Source organism: Nomia melanderi, chromosome 5, assembly GCF_051020985.1.
Source record: "Nomia melanderi isolate GNS246 chromosome 5, iyNomMela1, whole genome shotgun sequence".
Classification (NCBI taxonomy): domain Eukaryota; kingdom Metazoa; phylum Arthropoda; class Insecta; order Hymenoptera; family Halictidae; genus Nomia; species Nomia melanderi.
The window spans coordinates 17,824,240-17,841,682 of NC_135003.1; the positions used below are offsets into that span (position 1 = coordinate 17,824,240).

General features: G+C 44.9%; 1 protein-coding gene across 4 annotated transcripts in view; it reads left to right on the plus strand.

Moving 5' to 3' along the window:
• The window catches only part of LOC116424691 (very long chain fatty acid elongase AAEL008004), a 78,385-nt gene that overhangs the window by 43,724 nt on the left and 17,218 nt on the right, over positions 1–17,443 (plus strand). For 3 of the 4 annotated variants that reach the window (XM_031971422.2, XM_031971424.2, XM_031971421.2), the window contains exon 2: positions 14,945–15,102. In XM_031971422.2, the coding sequence (XP_031827282.1) occupies positions 15,045–15,102 (58 nt within the window). In that variant the 5' untranslated portion in view covers positions 14,945–15,044. Of the gene's footprint in view, positions 1–8,569; positions 8,784–14,944; positions 15,103–17,443 lie in introns of those variants that run through there. The other variant, XM_031971423.2, reaches the window with a different exon arrangement.

The window sequence follows — 17,443 nt, forward strand, 5'->3', positions numbered from 1 at the left end:
CCCCCGCGAGTGCGTTCCGCGTGTTCGAACGGTGTTATTAAAGACAATTTTTCGTTTACCTTTCGAAACCGAGAGCGTTTAGTCACGTGGGAACGCGGCCAAAGTAGTCTGGAACTTTCGTGCTCGGCCGGCGCGCCGTAGCCTACATTTTTCGTTCCTGCCCGGCCGACTATACCCGCCTGTGACCCACTTGATGACTGACTTTCGTTCTTACACGACGCGATTCGAGAAACGCATTTCCCTTTCGTTTGAACCGGTGACTGGACGTGAATCAACGCTGACGTCACTTTTACGCGCGGAGGGACGCGAAAAAGCGTGCGCGATGCATGCACCGATTCATCGGTGAATAACATCTGTAACGATACGAGACACCGATCGATCCTGAAAAATTTGGAAAATTCTCTTCCCGTTCCATCCCCGATTATCCAAGACGCTTAACCCTTTGAAGACGAATATCGTAATTTTGGCGATACCAAGCTTCCCTGCGTAGAATAGAAAGTCACAAGGACACAATCGAATCTTTCGAATAACAAGAGATCAGCGCCAAGTTTCCTTTCTCGCTGGAATTTAACTTCATCCGCGAAATCTTTCGACGTTTCAATTCCGCGGGTTAACAATCTCAGGCTCCGAGTCGTGTGACAGCTCCGGAAGTGGCGGAATGGCGTCGAGGTTGTCGCGCAGCCACCCAAGAAGACACCATTGAAACGTGAATGAAAAATGAAGCTGTTTCATTATTATATTAGATCATTGATTTGGTCTCCTGACATCAGACGATCGCCGTTCGCACTAGTTCATAATATCTTAGCCTTCAGTTCATTGACGCTTTCTTCTCTCACGCGATAAGCTTCATCATCTTAATCTCACGATAGCTTCATAATCTTACCCTTGTTTATATCTCTCACTCTAGCTCCGTTATCTCACCCTTGCACTAGCTTTCAGTAAGACGAGTCATCTCTCGACTGTAAAGGCTTAAGGTTAGCGAATTGCACAATGAATTCTATGCAGCTTGTTATATATATTTCTTTTGGTGAATCCTTGCTGCTAGGACACATCGGAGGCTCGGCATTTAACCAGCTAACTGTGGAATTTACTTTGAAAAATCTCTCATTGCGCGTAATAAAATCAAATAATGAAGCGTACACTCGTTAAATGCATTTAAAATATATCCTAACAAGAAACTAAAACGAAACGAAGAGTTACACGTTCGTCTCGAAAAGTAAACAATCCGTCGTTGAAAAAGTTAACGCCATTAAGATGACGCGTATACTCGTCAAACACAGTTAACTGGTTAAGGGGTTAAAGCGTGGTGACACAATCGAGAAGCAGGCGGAGAGAGAGACGAGGCCGGAGGGATAAACCGGCTGGGAAGTCACGTCTGCGTCGACGTCCTCCACTTTTCGTCGGGTGTGTTGCGCGCGGCCGCAATTTCTCGAGGCGAGTGTCAACAACGAGGCATGCGGCGTTGTCCGCTCCTTTCTCTCCTCGGCTTAGCACCTCCTCTCTCTCTCTCTCTCTCCGTTGTTCGTTTGTTCGAGCCGTTTTGCTCTTTCGCAGTCTATCTTCGTCGCGGCCGCGCGACCGGCGCTCTCGTTTTCTCCTTTCGCGCGCGCGCGCGTGTGTTTCCCTTGCATCTCTCCGCGGGTTCGCGTTACTCAAGGCGCGCAACAGCCTCTGCGTATTACTTAAGAGCGGCAGCCCACGGTTGCGTCGCCTGGTAATAGTTACACTTGCACTTTCATAGCGGCGCGAGCCGGGCCCCGGCCCGAGCCACGCGCCTTCCACTTTCCCGCTGAGCGCCGTTTTACGAGCTGCCCGCGCCTCTCCGACGTTTAAACCGCCGCTGGGCTGCTTTTGTTCTTGCCGAGGCATTGAATTCTAATGCTCTCTGCGTGTCCCGGTCGAATATTTCACGTTTCTGGCAGGCTGCAATCGGAAATTTCAGATTCCTCGCGGTGTAGAATTGGAAGCTCGATATTTCTTGCGGTCCGGAATTCTAAGTTTTATCTTCGTGGCCCGGAATTGAAAATTTAATGTTTCTTGCGGTCAAGAGTTGAAAGCTTAATATTTCTTGCGGTCCAGAATTGAAAATTTAATATTTCTTGCGGTATAGAATTGAAAGCTTAACATTTCCTGCGGTCCAGAATTGAAGGTTCTATATTCTTTGAGGCCTAAAATTGAAAGCTTTATATTCTATGTACCCAGAATTGAAAATTTAATGTTTCTTGCGGTCTAGAATTGAAAGCTTAATATTTCTTGCGGTCCAAAATTGAAGGTTTTATATTTTTTGTGGTCTAGAATTGTAAATGTAACGTTTCTTGCGGTCTAGAATTGAAAGTTCCATATTCCATGCGGTCCAGAATTGAAAGTTTTATATTCCTAGCGACCCAGAATTGGAAGTTCAACATTTCCCACGGACCAGAATGGAAAAGCTAACATTCCTCGCAGTCCGAGATTGTAAACCTTTCCTTTCCGAATCCAACCAATAAAACGATAATCTCCACGGAGGCAAGCTCGCAATCTGGGTACGCCTTTATTTAAACAGAACTGCAGCCAGCGCAGTCTATTCGCGCCGCGACTCTTCTAAATATACTGTCACTCGGCGGAAGCTCAGCGAAATGTGGGAAGCGTTATTGAATCTGAGCGTGACTCACGCACGCGTAATAATAATAATGACGGTTTTCTCGTAGCGAATTAACGCGATCCAGCCTTGTCGCTCGAGCAGTATTCGCTTCAAACACGCGATACGTTCGAACTTCTTGATTGATCGAACACAAATAAAACGATTATAAACTTGCAAATAAGAGGACAGTGTACTCTGGGAAAGGAGAAGATCAGGGAAAAAGAAAAGGGAGGGAAACGAATTCAAAGTGGCAAGCGAGGACACTAATCTCTATAAAAATTGTAACAATAAATTCTTTTAAATTTCCTTGGATATTCATCATTCAATGCTTTTAAGATATTAATAACCGCGAAGCAAACAAATCGAAACCAGTGATTTTGACTGGTACGTAGTTCCAGTGTTAATAACGCGAAACAACCTCATTACGCGCCGGTTGTTTACACGTGCCGCAGAAACGTGTAATTTCGCGGCGGAGAGGATCGTACCGTAACCGCGGCAGAAAATCAAATCTACTCGAGGCTTGATCAACCGCTCTGTTCCGCTCCCGCGTTGTAATGAATACTCGGAGTTACTACGAAGAGGATGGTTGTCACAAGTTTTATAATTCTCTGATGAAAATGTAAGTGACGCTCGAAAGTTCCGGCAAACGCTTCCGGAATTGTTCTTCGATAGAATGAGTTTGAAGGAATTTTTGTTGATAAAATAAAGATCTCCGTTCGCAAAGGGTTAATAGATCTAACTAACAATCTGACGATAGCAAAGCGAATATATTAGTCCATTGAACTTTCAACCCCGCACATTCTCAACTACATCAGGTTCACGCCGATGTTAGTTGATTCGATTACAGCTTAATACGACGCTCTATTTATTTACTCAAGAATATTTGGGGTCATTGAACTGTTACCTTTAAATACAATTGTGATACTACAAATGAATATAGAAGAAATTGTTAAAACTGGTAGAGGTCTTCAACATAGGACTGCTAAGGTCGTTGCTACTTCTGTTCCAAACATCATCACTACTAACAAACATCCATTTATCATTGCTCCTCGAGCATGTACCGTTAGCGTTCTAAAATGAAAGTTTCCAAACAATATACGCATTAGACTACGTTTGGCAATTTTCAGCATTCAGCAATCGCGAATGCTCGCTGAAAGGTCAATTGAATAGCTCGCCTCGAAAGGGATCCCCTATCCGTGAATGCAAGCGGATTACGCACACGCGCCATCCGTGAATCGATTATCGTCGATCTATCGGCGATCTTTCGTCATTCAACGATCCCCCTGGACGCACGCAAGACTATTACGCGGCTCGGCCGTCTCGTGGACAACCTGTCGGTATAAATACCGATTGTGTCACTGAGAGGTATGAGCAATGATCTCACAACGGTCTCGAAAGCTTCCGAGAAGCTTGCTCTCGACCTCCCTCGAACGAGATCGTTTCCCGCGGCAGTGAACGCGCCAATGGTAATCGCTTTATCGTTTGTACATTCGAGTCGAAGGTAGATGTCAACACCGACGTTGAACGCTATGAAAATCTTGATAGTTTCTCCATAGAATTATTTCGCAGCGAATTATTTCACATTACACTATCAAATTGCGTTATTAAACAGCTTCATTCGACGTGCATGAACCACTAAGTGCATATTACAATTATCTTCGAGCAATTCCGAAGCGTCGATCATCGGTGTCCACCGTGGCGAAGTCAATAATTGCAAACTCAGTAGTTACGAGCTCATTAATTCGGATTCTTAAATGGCACCTCGGAGTACGCGAGGTCAGGCTTTACACGCCTCGAGGAACTTCTCCTCTCCATTCACCTGGTCTACCGAGCGTCCAATTAAATCGGATAATCGAGGTTCCGAGTACATTCGTCCGTTAATCGCGAACCTCGTTTCCACACGCGCGACTAATAACGCGCGTCAACTGATATTAAACGGCCCTCGGGGGATCAACGAGCGAACGCTCGTCTCTCGCGCGCAATCCTCGCGAATCCTCGCGGCTGTCGCAACGTCCTCATCATCCGAAAATATCACCGGTCGAGGGCGATCGCGGGAACTTGCAAAATATCGAAACGCGCGCGTTTTGCAACGGCGGGGACGCGGCGCACGCACGAAAATCTCCGGGGAGAAGCCGCTTCGATCGACCCGCGCGCCTATATATCTTATCTCTCATTCGAATTGCAAATAAATGGTGTTTTGCGTAACGCCGGCCGATGCGCGGCGAATCCCCGAGGTATCGCTCGCCATTTTTACGGTCCCCTTTCCTTTTTTTCGCGGCGGAGCCTCGATTGTTCCCGGCGCTCGTGGAAATGCACGAAGATAGCGAAGTTTGGGACGATCTACTGGATGCTTCGGTATCTCATTAGCAATAGCATTTTTCATTGGTGGACAACTAGAACCTCGTGTATTCGATGAACAGGAAGCTCGTTACTTGCGTGTATCTATATTGTTCGGTAATCTCTAATTTTCTCCTTCGTTTAACCCCTTGGCCTATTTCTTCCTCAACTCCGATCGATACGGCTACTTTGTCATTAATTATTTATTGGAATGAGAGAAAAATTCCAAGCATATGTTACGCCTATATTTCCTTTTAAGTATAATAGTTGATTACAGAGGAATAATATTTACTTTAAGTTCGAATATACTGAGTAATATATGTTTGTTGAATCATGTTGAAAATCTCCACGAGTCTCACTCGTAGGGCAAGGGCTTAACACTAGATTCACGGACGTTTATTCTACTCTTTATTCTATTGTTCCTAGAAAACTACGTGTTTACTAATATAGATCACAAAGATTGTACCTTAATAATTAAAACTTACTAAATAACGTTTAAAACATTCAGTATCCGCCAAATTGGGTTCCTTGAGTCTAGTTAAAAGGTCTCGCGTTAAACCGTGTCGCGATATCTACATCAACATAAATCATTCAAACGCAGTGTCTTCAAGATTATAGTTTCGGTTAGACTGGTGAAAAGTGACTATTCAGTCTATAGTATGCTTTGAACAAAAAGCACATCGATCTAAGATCCTACGAAGGACGTCGAATCCCTTCCAAATTTCTCGAACCGATTTTTCTCTAATTCAGAATCCAATTTGGAATTCATTCGAGATCTCTCCCAGCATCTTGCATCGACGATCTTCCATTCGTCATTACCGCTCGCTTCGAGTTATCGAGATCTCGCGGCGTTCGCCGGAAGGTTACGCGTTCACGATTATCTCGGCGAAACGAAGAAGAGGCAGCGATTGCACGGCGAATCGTGTTCGTGACCGGCTACGTGCCCGCTGAATTATTGAGATTCTCGTTATTCACCGCGGAAAATCAAATTCCCTTATCGATCGGTCGCGTCCCGGCGCGGCGCGAGCCTTCCGCGACGATAACGGACGAGTACGGATCGCAGATAACTTATCGCGTCGGATCGCGTGTTACGTCAAGCCTCCCGGATTCTTTCAGAAGATTCCTCGATACTTCTACCAGCGAACATCTTGTTCCATTTTCCGTGAGAGCTCCGTCGACGACGGTCGACGATCATCTTGTTCATGGAGGTTAACAGGTACTCACTTTGAACACGTTCGTCGTTGGTCTGCAAGTTCCGTGGACGATTTCTGGAGGTTATTCGCTGGCTGATAATAATTATTAGGCGATTGTTGGCGTTTATGGCTCTGTTCGTAAGCGTGGCCATTGAAAATGTGCTGTTTTTGGTTGGGATAGAAAAGAATGCGTTTCGATTGTTAACTCTTTGCGGGCGAATGTTGAAATTCCGGCGAGATGAAATGTTCATATTTGGAAGACTAATTCGCGTACAAATGATTTAATTAGTGAAACAGCAAGAGATCAGTACGTAGTTTCCTACTCTATTAATTAAGCAGTCAATATATAATTTAACTTCATCTACCGAAGGTTTTGTATTTCAAAGAATCTTCGTCCGCAAAGGGTTAGAGTAATGAATCGGAAATTAACGAAACGAATAAATTGAATTGAAAATCTTGATCGAGTTTCACTCGATGCTGCGAGACGAAGGGTTGACTGAACCTGAAGCCGCTGGATGCTCTAGAATCGGCTGATCGATCGGCTCGCGGACAATCGGTTCGATATTTCATATTGCACGATGCAGCGCGAAGCTAGAACTCGCTAGAAAAATTAATGGGAATCTATGATCGCCGAATGCCGGAGGAAGACGGCGGCGGTTCGTCCTCGAAGGCAAGGTAATTCGCCGGTGTGCAATTGCTGGATAAAACGAAGGTGATGCCTCGTTTCGCTCGGACGTGCGCGAGGAAAGAATCGTTGCGCCGTGACGAGCTGTCCTGCGAACGTGATTGTCAACCGGGAAAGACGAGTTGATACGTCGTTCGTGTTTCGACCGACTCGAGGTCTCGTTCTTCGCTTAACCAACGATCGAGTGTTCATGTTTATGTGAAAAAATCAAGAGTTCATCGCTGAAAGAATTAGTATCGCGTCAAGCTTTATGACGTGTATACTCGTCGGACACATTTAACTGGTTAACACTAGGTTAACGGGCATTTATTGTACACCTCATTCTATTATTCCTAAAAGAATCGACGCTCGTTTATTTAGATTGTGGAAACTGGAGATTCGATAGTAATTGGGGTACATGTCAGTGTGATCTCATCGATAAAAATCGGCGTAAACATTTAGAAAATAATATTTCTAAAATCCAATATGCGTCAATTTGACGCGTTCCGTAAAGCCAGTGTTACCAGAGGGAATTTCCTTTCGAAAATCGAGCTGCATCGGATTCCGAGGAAGCCTCCCGTTCCCACTTCGGTTTCTAGCTTTTACTTATCTATAGTTCGCAACCTTGACGAACGAACACCTTCCAGCAATTAACAGTCCGCTGCGGTGGGTCACGTATCGTTGCGTAATTACTTCGCAACGTCGTCGACGCACACGCGCCCCTATCGGTCGGTTCGGTTCCCGAACACACGCCTATCCGAGAGAGAGAATGGAAGCGAGCAGCTTCCAACATCCGATCGAAGCTTCCGCGATCCGTGATTGATTCGTCTGAGAGCCGCGCGAAGCGGTTTATCTGATGATAAGTCTTCTGCAAACAATCGCTCGCGAGCCTTATCGCTCTCCGCGTACGCTCCAAGTACTTCCCGCCGATTTCTGCGCGAATCTGCGGGCTTTCGCGTTCGCGCGTCGATATACAGCTGCATATCTTCGGTGAAATTAGAATTCGCGAATGCAAATTCGCTGGGAAGTCTACATATTTTAAACAGTTCGTTGCACTTTTGTCGCTGTTCGAATCGGTGAGCTTCGCTCGTTGGATTTTGGATAATTGTGTATAGAACTGGATGGAATCGAAGAATATAAGTGTATCGGTTTAGTTTAGAGTCTGTTGAATCTAGAATTTAAAGAGAAGCAACCGCGAATCACACGTTACGCAATGTTTGATTAGATTTTGCTCTGGCATTGAGAAACTGAGAAATTTCGGCGTTAAGTGAACAGAGAACACCATGGAAAGCAAATTGGTGATCGATTAACCCTTTGAACTAGGCTAATATTGCATCAGTTATACTGAATATTTTAATGAATCAAAGAAACTACCCTAAAATTATTCGATTCTCCGCACATCCAAATTTTCTACTGAGAAGGAAAATAAAAGATCGAAGGAACGTTACAGCGTTTTTCATTTTCACTGGAGATACTATAAAAATTAGTTGCAGTTCCCGATAGATTATACCATCTGTGCTAAGGGTTAAAAGCGGTCACCGAATTCATTTTCACGCTCGACGGAGTGAACGGAATTTTGAACGCGTCCCGCTATCGAAAGCAGAAACGCGGGGATCCGTCGCGCTAGAGGAGCCGCCTCTAACATTCCCCGATAATTCCCGATTCGAGGAATCGTTGTAATCAAAACGCGTCGGTGCCAGCAATTAATCCGATAAGCGTACACCGTGCTCTAGTTTCTGCGCTCTAGACTGGTCGTACAGTTGCCGGTCGCGCCGTACGTAGGCCGGACGCGAGACGCAGGAATTATCGGAGGCAGTGCGCGCAAGGTGAAGCACCGAAAGTGTGTCAGAAAATTTTGCTGACAGGTTCTCGTGTGCGATGTGAACCCGCGGCAAGCTTCTGGCGGACGAACGCTGCCACCGAGGATCGTCCAATCCGTCGCAAGCTCGCGCAGCTTCTCTTCTGTTCAGTAATTATTCGTTCTCTCTATTAATCGTCTATTAACCCATTGCGTACCGGTAACGAGAAATCTCGTTTTTTTATAAAGACACTTAGCTATAACTTCGCTAATTACCGCAGCATTGAAGAAATATAAAATTTAATTCAAATTGATTATCTATTTAAAATATATTACGTAACAATATGATATCTGAGTTTTTCTATGTATAGTGATATAAGTTGACCTCAGTGAAAGTTGCCATCACAATTCAGTTTTCTGAAAATTAGCCGGTACGCGATGCGTTAACCCGTCTATTAACTCGACAGTTTTTTGATGGAAAAAAGAAATTCTACCGAGAACACGTGTAAACTAAGTAACAAAGCTTCTATTTCTATTAACCCTTTATGGGCCGAATTTTTGAGCAAAGTTGAGCCTACAGAGGGTTAAATATTCAACTTTATCACTTCCTATTAATATTAAATACATAGCTTTACCATTTCTTTATCGAACATTTGCTTCGAGCGAAACATCTTTCCCGAACATTTCTAAAAGACTATACTCACTTTCGCTTGAGATTTTCCGGAAGCAATTTCCATCTCGAGATCGATCGAGCATTTTTGCGTCCGAGAATAGTCCGATCGATCGACCAATAAACGATCGATAGATCGTTCCGCAGGCACAGGAGAGGTGCGTTGTAGCGTGGAATGATCGATGATCCACGGTGACGCGTTAGACGGTGGGCCGCGACGAAGACGAAGACGAAGACGAAGACGACGACGACGACGACGACGACGACGGTGTGCCGCTCGGTGGTCGCGATTGTTGCCAGTGAATCGAAACATTTAGCCGGCGCGTATTGAGGCCAGTGGTTTGTTCATCCTATCGTTAATGACGATTCCAGCGTCGAGACACACGGAGGTTCGAGCGAGCGAGCGAGCGAGCGAAGCGATTCTTCCTTGCGTAACGCGTGTAATACGCACGGAGACAGAAGCGGCGGCGACGTTGGCCCGTTTTCTGCGGGCCTGGTCTGGGCCCGGGCCCCGGCCCATTATAATGTGCACGGCAGTGGCTCTCAATCTATATTTTCCGCGTGCCGATTGTTGCAATGCAGTGGAACCTCGTTTGTGCGATGGAAAATTAGTGCCTAATTATCTGAATGGGCACCAGAAAGCTATTTTATGTCAGTATTTCGCTAATCGATGCACTGTACAAGGTATAATATTAAATGTCAAATTTTATAGTTTCGCTGTATGAAGTCTAGTGGGTGAGAGTCACCTCTCGAGTGCAAAGGGTTAAAGAATCTTGTCTACATCTAACCAGGAAAGATTGAACACTTCGAGTGAAAGACTTCCGAGTGCAAAGGGATAAAAATGCTAATTATCTTAAATTTGAACAATACGCAACGAGAAGGAAACTCCGTACTCGACACGCAGACTACTCGCTTGTCCTCGCGAGCGTCGCGTATCTCGCCTGCTCTCCCGTCTCGTGCGTAAGTCTCAGATATGATATAATTCCGTGTAGCACGGATAACACAGTGGACTGAGAACCGCTGATGTATACAGTTTTCGCAACATTATTCCCGAGGTATTTCGCTTGCTCGGCGCGTTTTCGACTTTTCGTTTTGCAACGCGGACGAGACGCGATCGCGATCCATCGCGGACCAACGGATCGACCCTGGCCCCTGCGCCTCCTTCTCTCCCTTCGCCTCTCTCTCTCTCTCTCTCTCTCTCTCTCTCCCTTCTCTCCGCTGTTTCTCGCGGAATTTCTATAGCTGCTCGACTCGGTCCCACTTGGCACGAAAATCCGCTACCCTATCCGATCTCTCTAACCCTAGGCACGCGCTGATACTTTCGTAGAATATTTCTGCGAGCGTGGACGCCGGTTGTGCAAGGGTCCAACGTCGGTTAGACGGGCCCGAGAATGACAAACTCGGGCTCGGCAGACACCCACGCGATCTACGATCCGAGGGATTGGCAGATTTCTTGGATATCGCGCGGAACTCGTTGTTTCTAGCTCGATTTTCTCTTCTTTCGTGGACCGCTTTCTTTTTCTGATTATTCTCAATCCGAGGATTCTTTGGGATGTTAGCGAGGACATTGTCAATTACTGTGCAATGTGGACGAGATAATTAGGAGGGATATTTCAATCGGTTAAAAATCAATTGAGTTTTCCTCCTTCGATCGAGACGACAGGAAGAAGTTTAATATAGGAATGCTGAGTTTAGTAAATTTCTGATGGTTTTACGAAGGTGTTCTTAGATAAACTGAGCAGAGTGATCAGAGACAATCAGACACGTCTAGAACACCTCCCTCTCAAGCTAGGATCGATCAGCAATCAATTGGTCTCTCTCCCTCGATCAAGATACCAAAAAAAAGGTCAAGGCACAATCGAAACAATGTCCATCAAAAGGAAAACCCACTTAACCCTTTGCACCACTTAATTTCCTACAGTCAAGCTACAAAGTTTGATATTTAATATTATACTTCATATAATGCGTCAATCTGAGAAATATTCACGTAAAATAGCTTTGTCCAATTCACGTGAATTTCTCGTCGAGTTGGTTTCACAAAATATCGTTTTCGTCTCATCAGAAAATGTTGAAGTATTTCTAGTGAAAAACGTTCAAAAGAGGTTGAAACCGAAATCGTCCATTTCCAGAGGACTTCTATCTGTACGTCGAATTTCTCAAGTTGGTTTTACAAAATATCGTCTTCGTCTCATCAGAAAATATTGAAACATTTCTAGTGAAAAATGTTCAAAAGAGGTTCACTGAAATCAAAATTATCCATTTCCAGAGGACTTCTATCTCTACGTCGAATCTATCAATTGGTTCTTTCTCCTTCGATCGAGCCTGTCGGTAGGAAGAAGGGCAAAGTACAGTAGAGTAGGTCAGCTCCCGATTCTCCAGGCCAGTGTGTACACGATTCGGTGACCGGCCGGCCCGATGATAAACGACGGCACCCGTTCAAGACCGTTCGCCGGCCGGCTGGCCTTGGCGAGAATTCTCTGGTCGTCCGAGTTGTATTGAAAGCGAAATTCAACGGGTTACCAAACCGTCCAGCTGACCACCGACGGCGGCGGCGGCGGCGGTTGGCGGTGAGCAGCGGATGGAACGTGGCCGCACACGCGCGCAGAAAATACACATACGCCTCAGGGACGCGTAATTAATTGCCGGCGGCCACCTACGGCATCGAAATAAACAATTAAGCGGCGGCCAGCGTTCCTCTTCCGCGACCTCCGTTTCCAACGCGAGGAAATGTCTTCGTGGAAACAATGACGGCGCCGCCGCGGCTCGAAGGTGATCGCCGCACCGGTAATTAGACGACGGCGAACGCCCGTTTACGAACATTTCACGCGCCGCTCAGCGAGAACTAGATCACCGTAATGTCCCCTTTTTTCCCTCTGTTCGCAGTTCTATGAAATCGAAAGTGGGTTAATTACGGCAGACCGAGAATCCTCGTGTTTTCCGTTTGACAGTGAAGAAATAGGAATATGAGGTAATCCTACGAGTAACGTTTCTCGCGAGTTTTTCCATAGAAAATCGGATTTGGAGAATGATGTTAATCGAGGAATGGAACGAGGATGAATAAAAGCGGGAGTGAATATTAATTGTTTACGGTAGAAGTGCGAGGAAAGAGATTAACAGGATAACTTAGTAGGCGACGATGCAAACTGGAAGATTTTTGGATTTTAAAAATGAGAAGCAGAAATTGAGAAATACGACTCGCGACGGGACAAACACGGACTGGATTCTTCGGGCCGTCCTGTTCCGTTTGTTTTGAACCGCTCGAAAACACGCGCAACACGTCGGGCGGTCGTTATTAAATAAAAATGCTTAATGACCGGATTATGATGTAACGCGGGAATCGTGATACTGATTACTTCTGTCACGGAAGGACGGGCGATATGCAAAACGCTCGACACTCCCGTGACGGCGAACGTGCCGGTCGTTTCGTTAATCTCGGCGAGACACGTCAAATCACAAAAACGAATTAATGAATCAGTTTAAATTAGTAAGTTAATGTTACAAAATACCGATGAGTTAACGTTACAAAATACCGATGTTTACGAGCTCGAGACTTTTACCGACGCGTTTAATTCCTGTTTTTCTTCGTCCGTGCATACAACACCGCGGATTTGCATGATCCGTTCGCCATTCACCGATAAAAATTTTATTCGACGAATAAAGCCAGCCTGAATGGAGACTGTCCATTACATTCCGCGTATCGGTGATATTAATAGTATTCTAATAAATTGCTCCGGCATTCCTCGCGATGCCGGTGCATCATTTACAAGTAAGATACCATTACTCGCGCATTTAGTCATCAATTATTTCCAAGGGAAGAATGGTTTATTATAATCCTTTTAATGGCTTCCCACGTACGCGCGGACGAGGCGCGCAGCCCATAAAATTCATAACCCAGAACAACTACGACGGATGCGGTGTACCCGTCGCTCGTACACGGAATCGTTAATGTCGCCGGTGGAATCGTTTCACGCGTTAACGCTAGAACTTCCGAGCGTTTAATACGATTAACATGCAACTCCTATAAAAATTGTAACAGTAGATTATTTTCGGTTTCTTCGGACATTCAGTATAGTACTCAAGCTATTTATTTTCAAAATCATTTCGAATATTCGGTGCTTCGAAGATATCAATGATTGCTAAACAAAATCGAAACCAGTCATTCGTTGCTTCGGACCGCAAAGGGTTAAGCGCCACGAAAGGCTTGACCGTTTTTCGATAGGGTTATTCGTTGATAGCAAAGAGAAGGAATGATTAATTACTTGGCGTTACAGTCCTTGCGTTACGCTATTATCAAGTCACGTTGTAACACTCATTCGACATCGGTTATCGTGCATGTTACGATCGTTTCCAAGTAACTCTGATTTTTATATTTAACATGAACACACAAACACACGAATTTAACCCTGGATAACAGTGAATTATTAACGACAAGATAGCCGCATCGATCGTAATTGGGAAATAAACCGTAGGGCTAGGTCAGGTTAACACTGGAACCACCGAACGGGTCAAATTGATCGGGAGAATTTTTATGTTGCATTTAAACCACGAAGTTCCTGTGAGAGATTCTCAATTCGCGTATTTCTACAGATAGACTATTCTATAGAATAGACTATATTCTAATTTTCGTATGCAATTGGAAATGGGTCACTCGAATTGCTCGGCGGTTTCACCGTCGATCTTCGATTTCCAAAGTCGCTCGGAGAACCTTCGATTTCGAATAAAGACCCGGTGGCCAGCGATTACCGGCGAAATTGCTCGGAATCGGCGCTGCTCGGCCGGCAGTGGTTCAAGGCCGCGGCCGATTCATGGTCGGCCCGTGGAATTGCGCGAGGGAGCGGCGCGCGCGATCCATAACAAAGTGTTCGAATAGTTTCGCAAACGGATTTCGGCGCGGGCTGATCTTGGCCCGCGAACAGCCGCTTCTGATTCAATGCCGCAGCCGAATATCGCGACGGAGGATCGTCCGGCGTTTATGTAACGCGACCGGCGTTAAGTAACACGCCCCCCTTTCGCGCGAAGCAAGTTCCTCGGGAATCGGTCGCGTGCGCTCGCCCTGACACTACCTCGGGATCACTCGAGATTCTTAGTTTGTTTGGAATTTACTTCGATTAGTTCGAATTTGATCGATTCATTCGGAACTTCGCGTGGAGGGAGGAAGAAAGGTGTTCGAAACAGATTAGATGGATTTTGTCCGTTTGCCTCGAATCGACTCTTTGCATTCGAGAGAGCACTGCTTTAACACTAGAACTACCGAGCATTTATGTGATTCGTACAAATATTGTAACGATAGATTGTCTTGAGTTTCTTCAGATTTTTATTTAGACTACCGAGAATTTAATAGGATTCATATGCACCACTATAAATATTGTAACAATAGATTATCTTCAGTTTCTTTGGATTTACTTAGATTACCGAGCATTTAACACGATTCGCACGGATAAAATTATAATAGTTCATTTTCAGTTTCTTCGGATTATTTAGACTATCGTTCAATACGATTCATATGCATCACTATAAACATTGTAACAATAGATTATTTTCAGTTGACATTCGTTACAGTATTAAAGTGAAACTATTGAACTATTGAAACGATCATTTCCTCTGATACAACACACGATTACACTAATCGCAAGAATAACACGTCGGTTTCTAATTGTTACAGGAACTCAGGAATCCGGTTGCGTGGAGCAGCGCCCTTGGCGTGAGGAGGAAGACGCGTCGTTCTCTCGTGCGAAGACACCGTCGGGAATCAGCCAGCGACAATGTCGATCGTAATGCAGTACGTGGACCGGATCCACGAGATATTCGAAAAACATGCAGGTGAGCGACGCGCGATTTCTCGGTGTTCACCGGCTACGTGAACGGGCCTTCGAGCATTGAGAAATAACCTCAGGGACGATCAGCCGCGGCCGTTTGCCGGTGACCAGATGCGAATTCATTACGAAAGAACAGGAAAGACTCGGCACGGTGTTGCCTCCCGCTCTCTCTCTCTCTCTCTCTCTCTCTCTCTCTCTCTCTCTCTCTCTCTCCTCCGTCGTCCTGGTCTACTTTCGTCGGGCAACGCCGAACGAAACTACACGCGAATTCCTGGACACGCGTTGTCCCTGAATCGTTTGATCCTTCGGCGTGTCGATTAACGGCCGCCAGACGACCAAGGAGAACGCGCGAGGAGATGAACGGCTTTCTTTCTTTTTCTCGGTGTCTCGTGACATTGGAGGCGAGCACTCGGTAAAGACTTTAACACTAAAACTACTGGACAGGTGAAAACGACCAATTATTGATGCCTTCTGTCTGCATTAATTACAAGAACAGATGTTTCTCTGGGAAATTATTGAGGAAACTCATTTACCAATACGTAAATTAAACTGTATATCAGCTGAAGTCTCGATAGATGTACTTTTGAAGTTTCCATAGAGGAATTAGAAAATTAGTTTAACTGCTACATAGTTTTAGTATTTGACCTCTTAATTAGAAAATCTAGGAAGGATCCGACTGTTCAATGGTTCTAACCTGCACATTCCTAAATTCGATTTCTATTTAGCTGGAATTCGATAAAGTTTCAAGTTTAGTTCCCCAAGCTCGATCTTTAGGAATACGTACGTTTAATTGGAGGTAATAGAAATACAACGTAAGATTTTATTGACGTGCCGCTGACAGTTTAGCTAACCAGTTAGCATCTGGTTAAGCAATTGTGGGAGTGTAACGTTTTAGCAGTGGAACTTCGACGGTTTGTAAATTATTTTAAGTATAGCCATTAATTAGTCGGTCGACAATGAGTTGAGTCAATCGGCGCGAGATGAATCCATGTGCTAATTAACGCACTTTGTGTACGGTTAGAATAATGTTGGAATAATCTTGGAATAAAATAAAAAATGGACTTTGCGAGACAAGTGTCATCGATAACTTTCGATGAAACGTCCATTCAACCGCGCGATAATATCCGTAAACTTCACCGACCGAAACACGTCCGTACACTGAACTTCGAACCTTTAAAAAGTTCACCGTTCCGATGATTAATTTATCGCTCCGTGAAATTTTGCAACCGGACTTCGTAAAAGGCGATTAACCTTTGGACACGATCGCGTAATCAAGCGGTTAGTTGTTTAGAAACGTACTGCACTATGCAACAAATAAAACTAGACTGCCGGTTCGTACGCATATTATTACTTTTATACAGCAACGTGGGAAAACGGTGTCAAGTAGAACCGCATTTGCCGCAGTTAACGATTTCTATCGGGAAAAACTTACCTTCGAATTTCGTCAAGACTGAAACCACCGGACGGGTCAAAGTATCCACTGATTTCTTGCTTTTCTTCTGTACATCCAAATTTTGTATTAAGAAGGAAAATAAAGAAATCTAAGAGACGTTGCAATATAACATTTTCCATTTAGAGATACTATAAAAATTAGTTGCAATTGCTGATAGATTACAAAACCATCCGGAGTGCTAAGGGTTAAAAATGTCTCGACAAAGTGCAGGAAATTAAAAAGGAAATTCGAAAGCTTCCCGCTAGAAATGATCATAGTTTCCGAATCAGCAGATAAGAGTCTTTAAAATAAACTCCCTGAAATCAGATAACTCTTTTCCTTGATTTACGTGTTTCCCTATAGATGCATTGCACAGACCTCAATATTAACTATCAATCTCCGCAATTTTCCGTGTGAAATCAAGTGGATGAAAACTCTCGGTCGGAGGATTAAAAAATCAGCGAGTGCAATAGGTGAAAATTCCGGGCATTACAATTCTACTCGGCAGGAACGAACTGAAACGGACGGAACCGTGTAAATCGCAATCGCATATTTGTCCCGAGCGGCCGCTAATAAATCACGCAAACATTCGACGCCGTATTAATCGCTCGCATGCGAGAGGCCCGGGAAAATCCGTAATTTTCCGCGCGACTGAGTGTTTGCTCGCGCCGAAACAAATAAAGAAAAAATGGACGTAGATATGACAGAACGAACACGAGCCGAACGGAGCGCGACGTGTCACGGGGAGACGGCTCGTGCGGCGAGAAGTAATTAATAACTAATAAAACCCTTGCCGCTAATTACAAGTGCACAAGCGGATGAGGAGAAAAACCGAGCGGCGTTCCGTGACGAGATGAACCGACGCGACCGTCCCAGCGACACCGATGCATGATGCACGAGCCGAGGAAAAAAA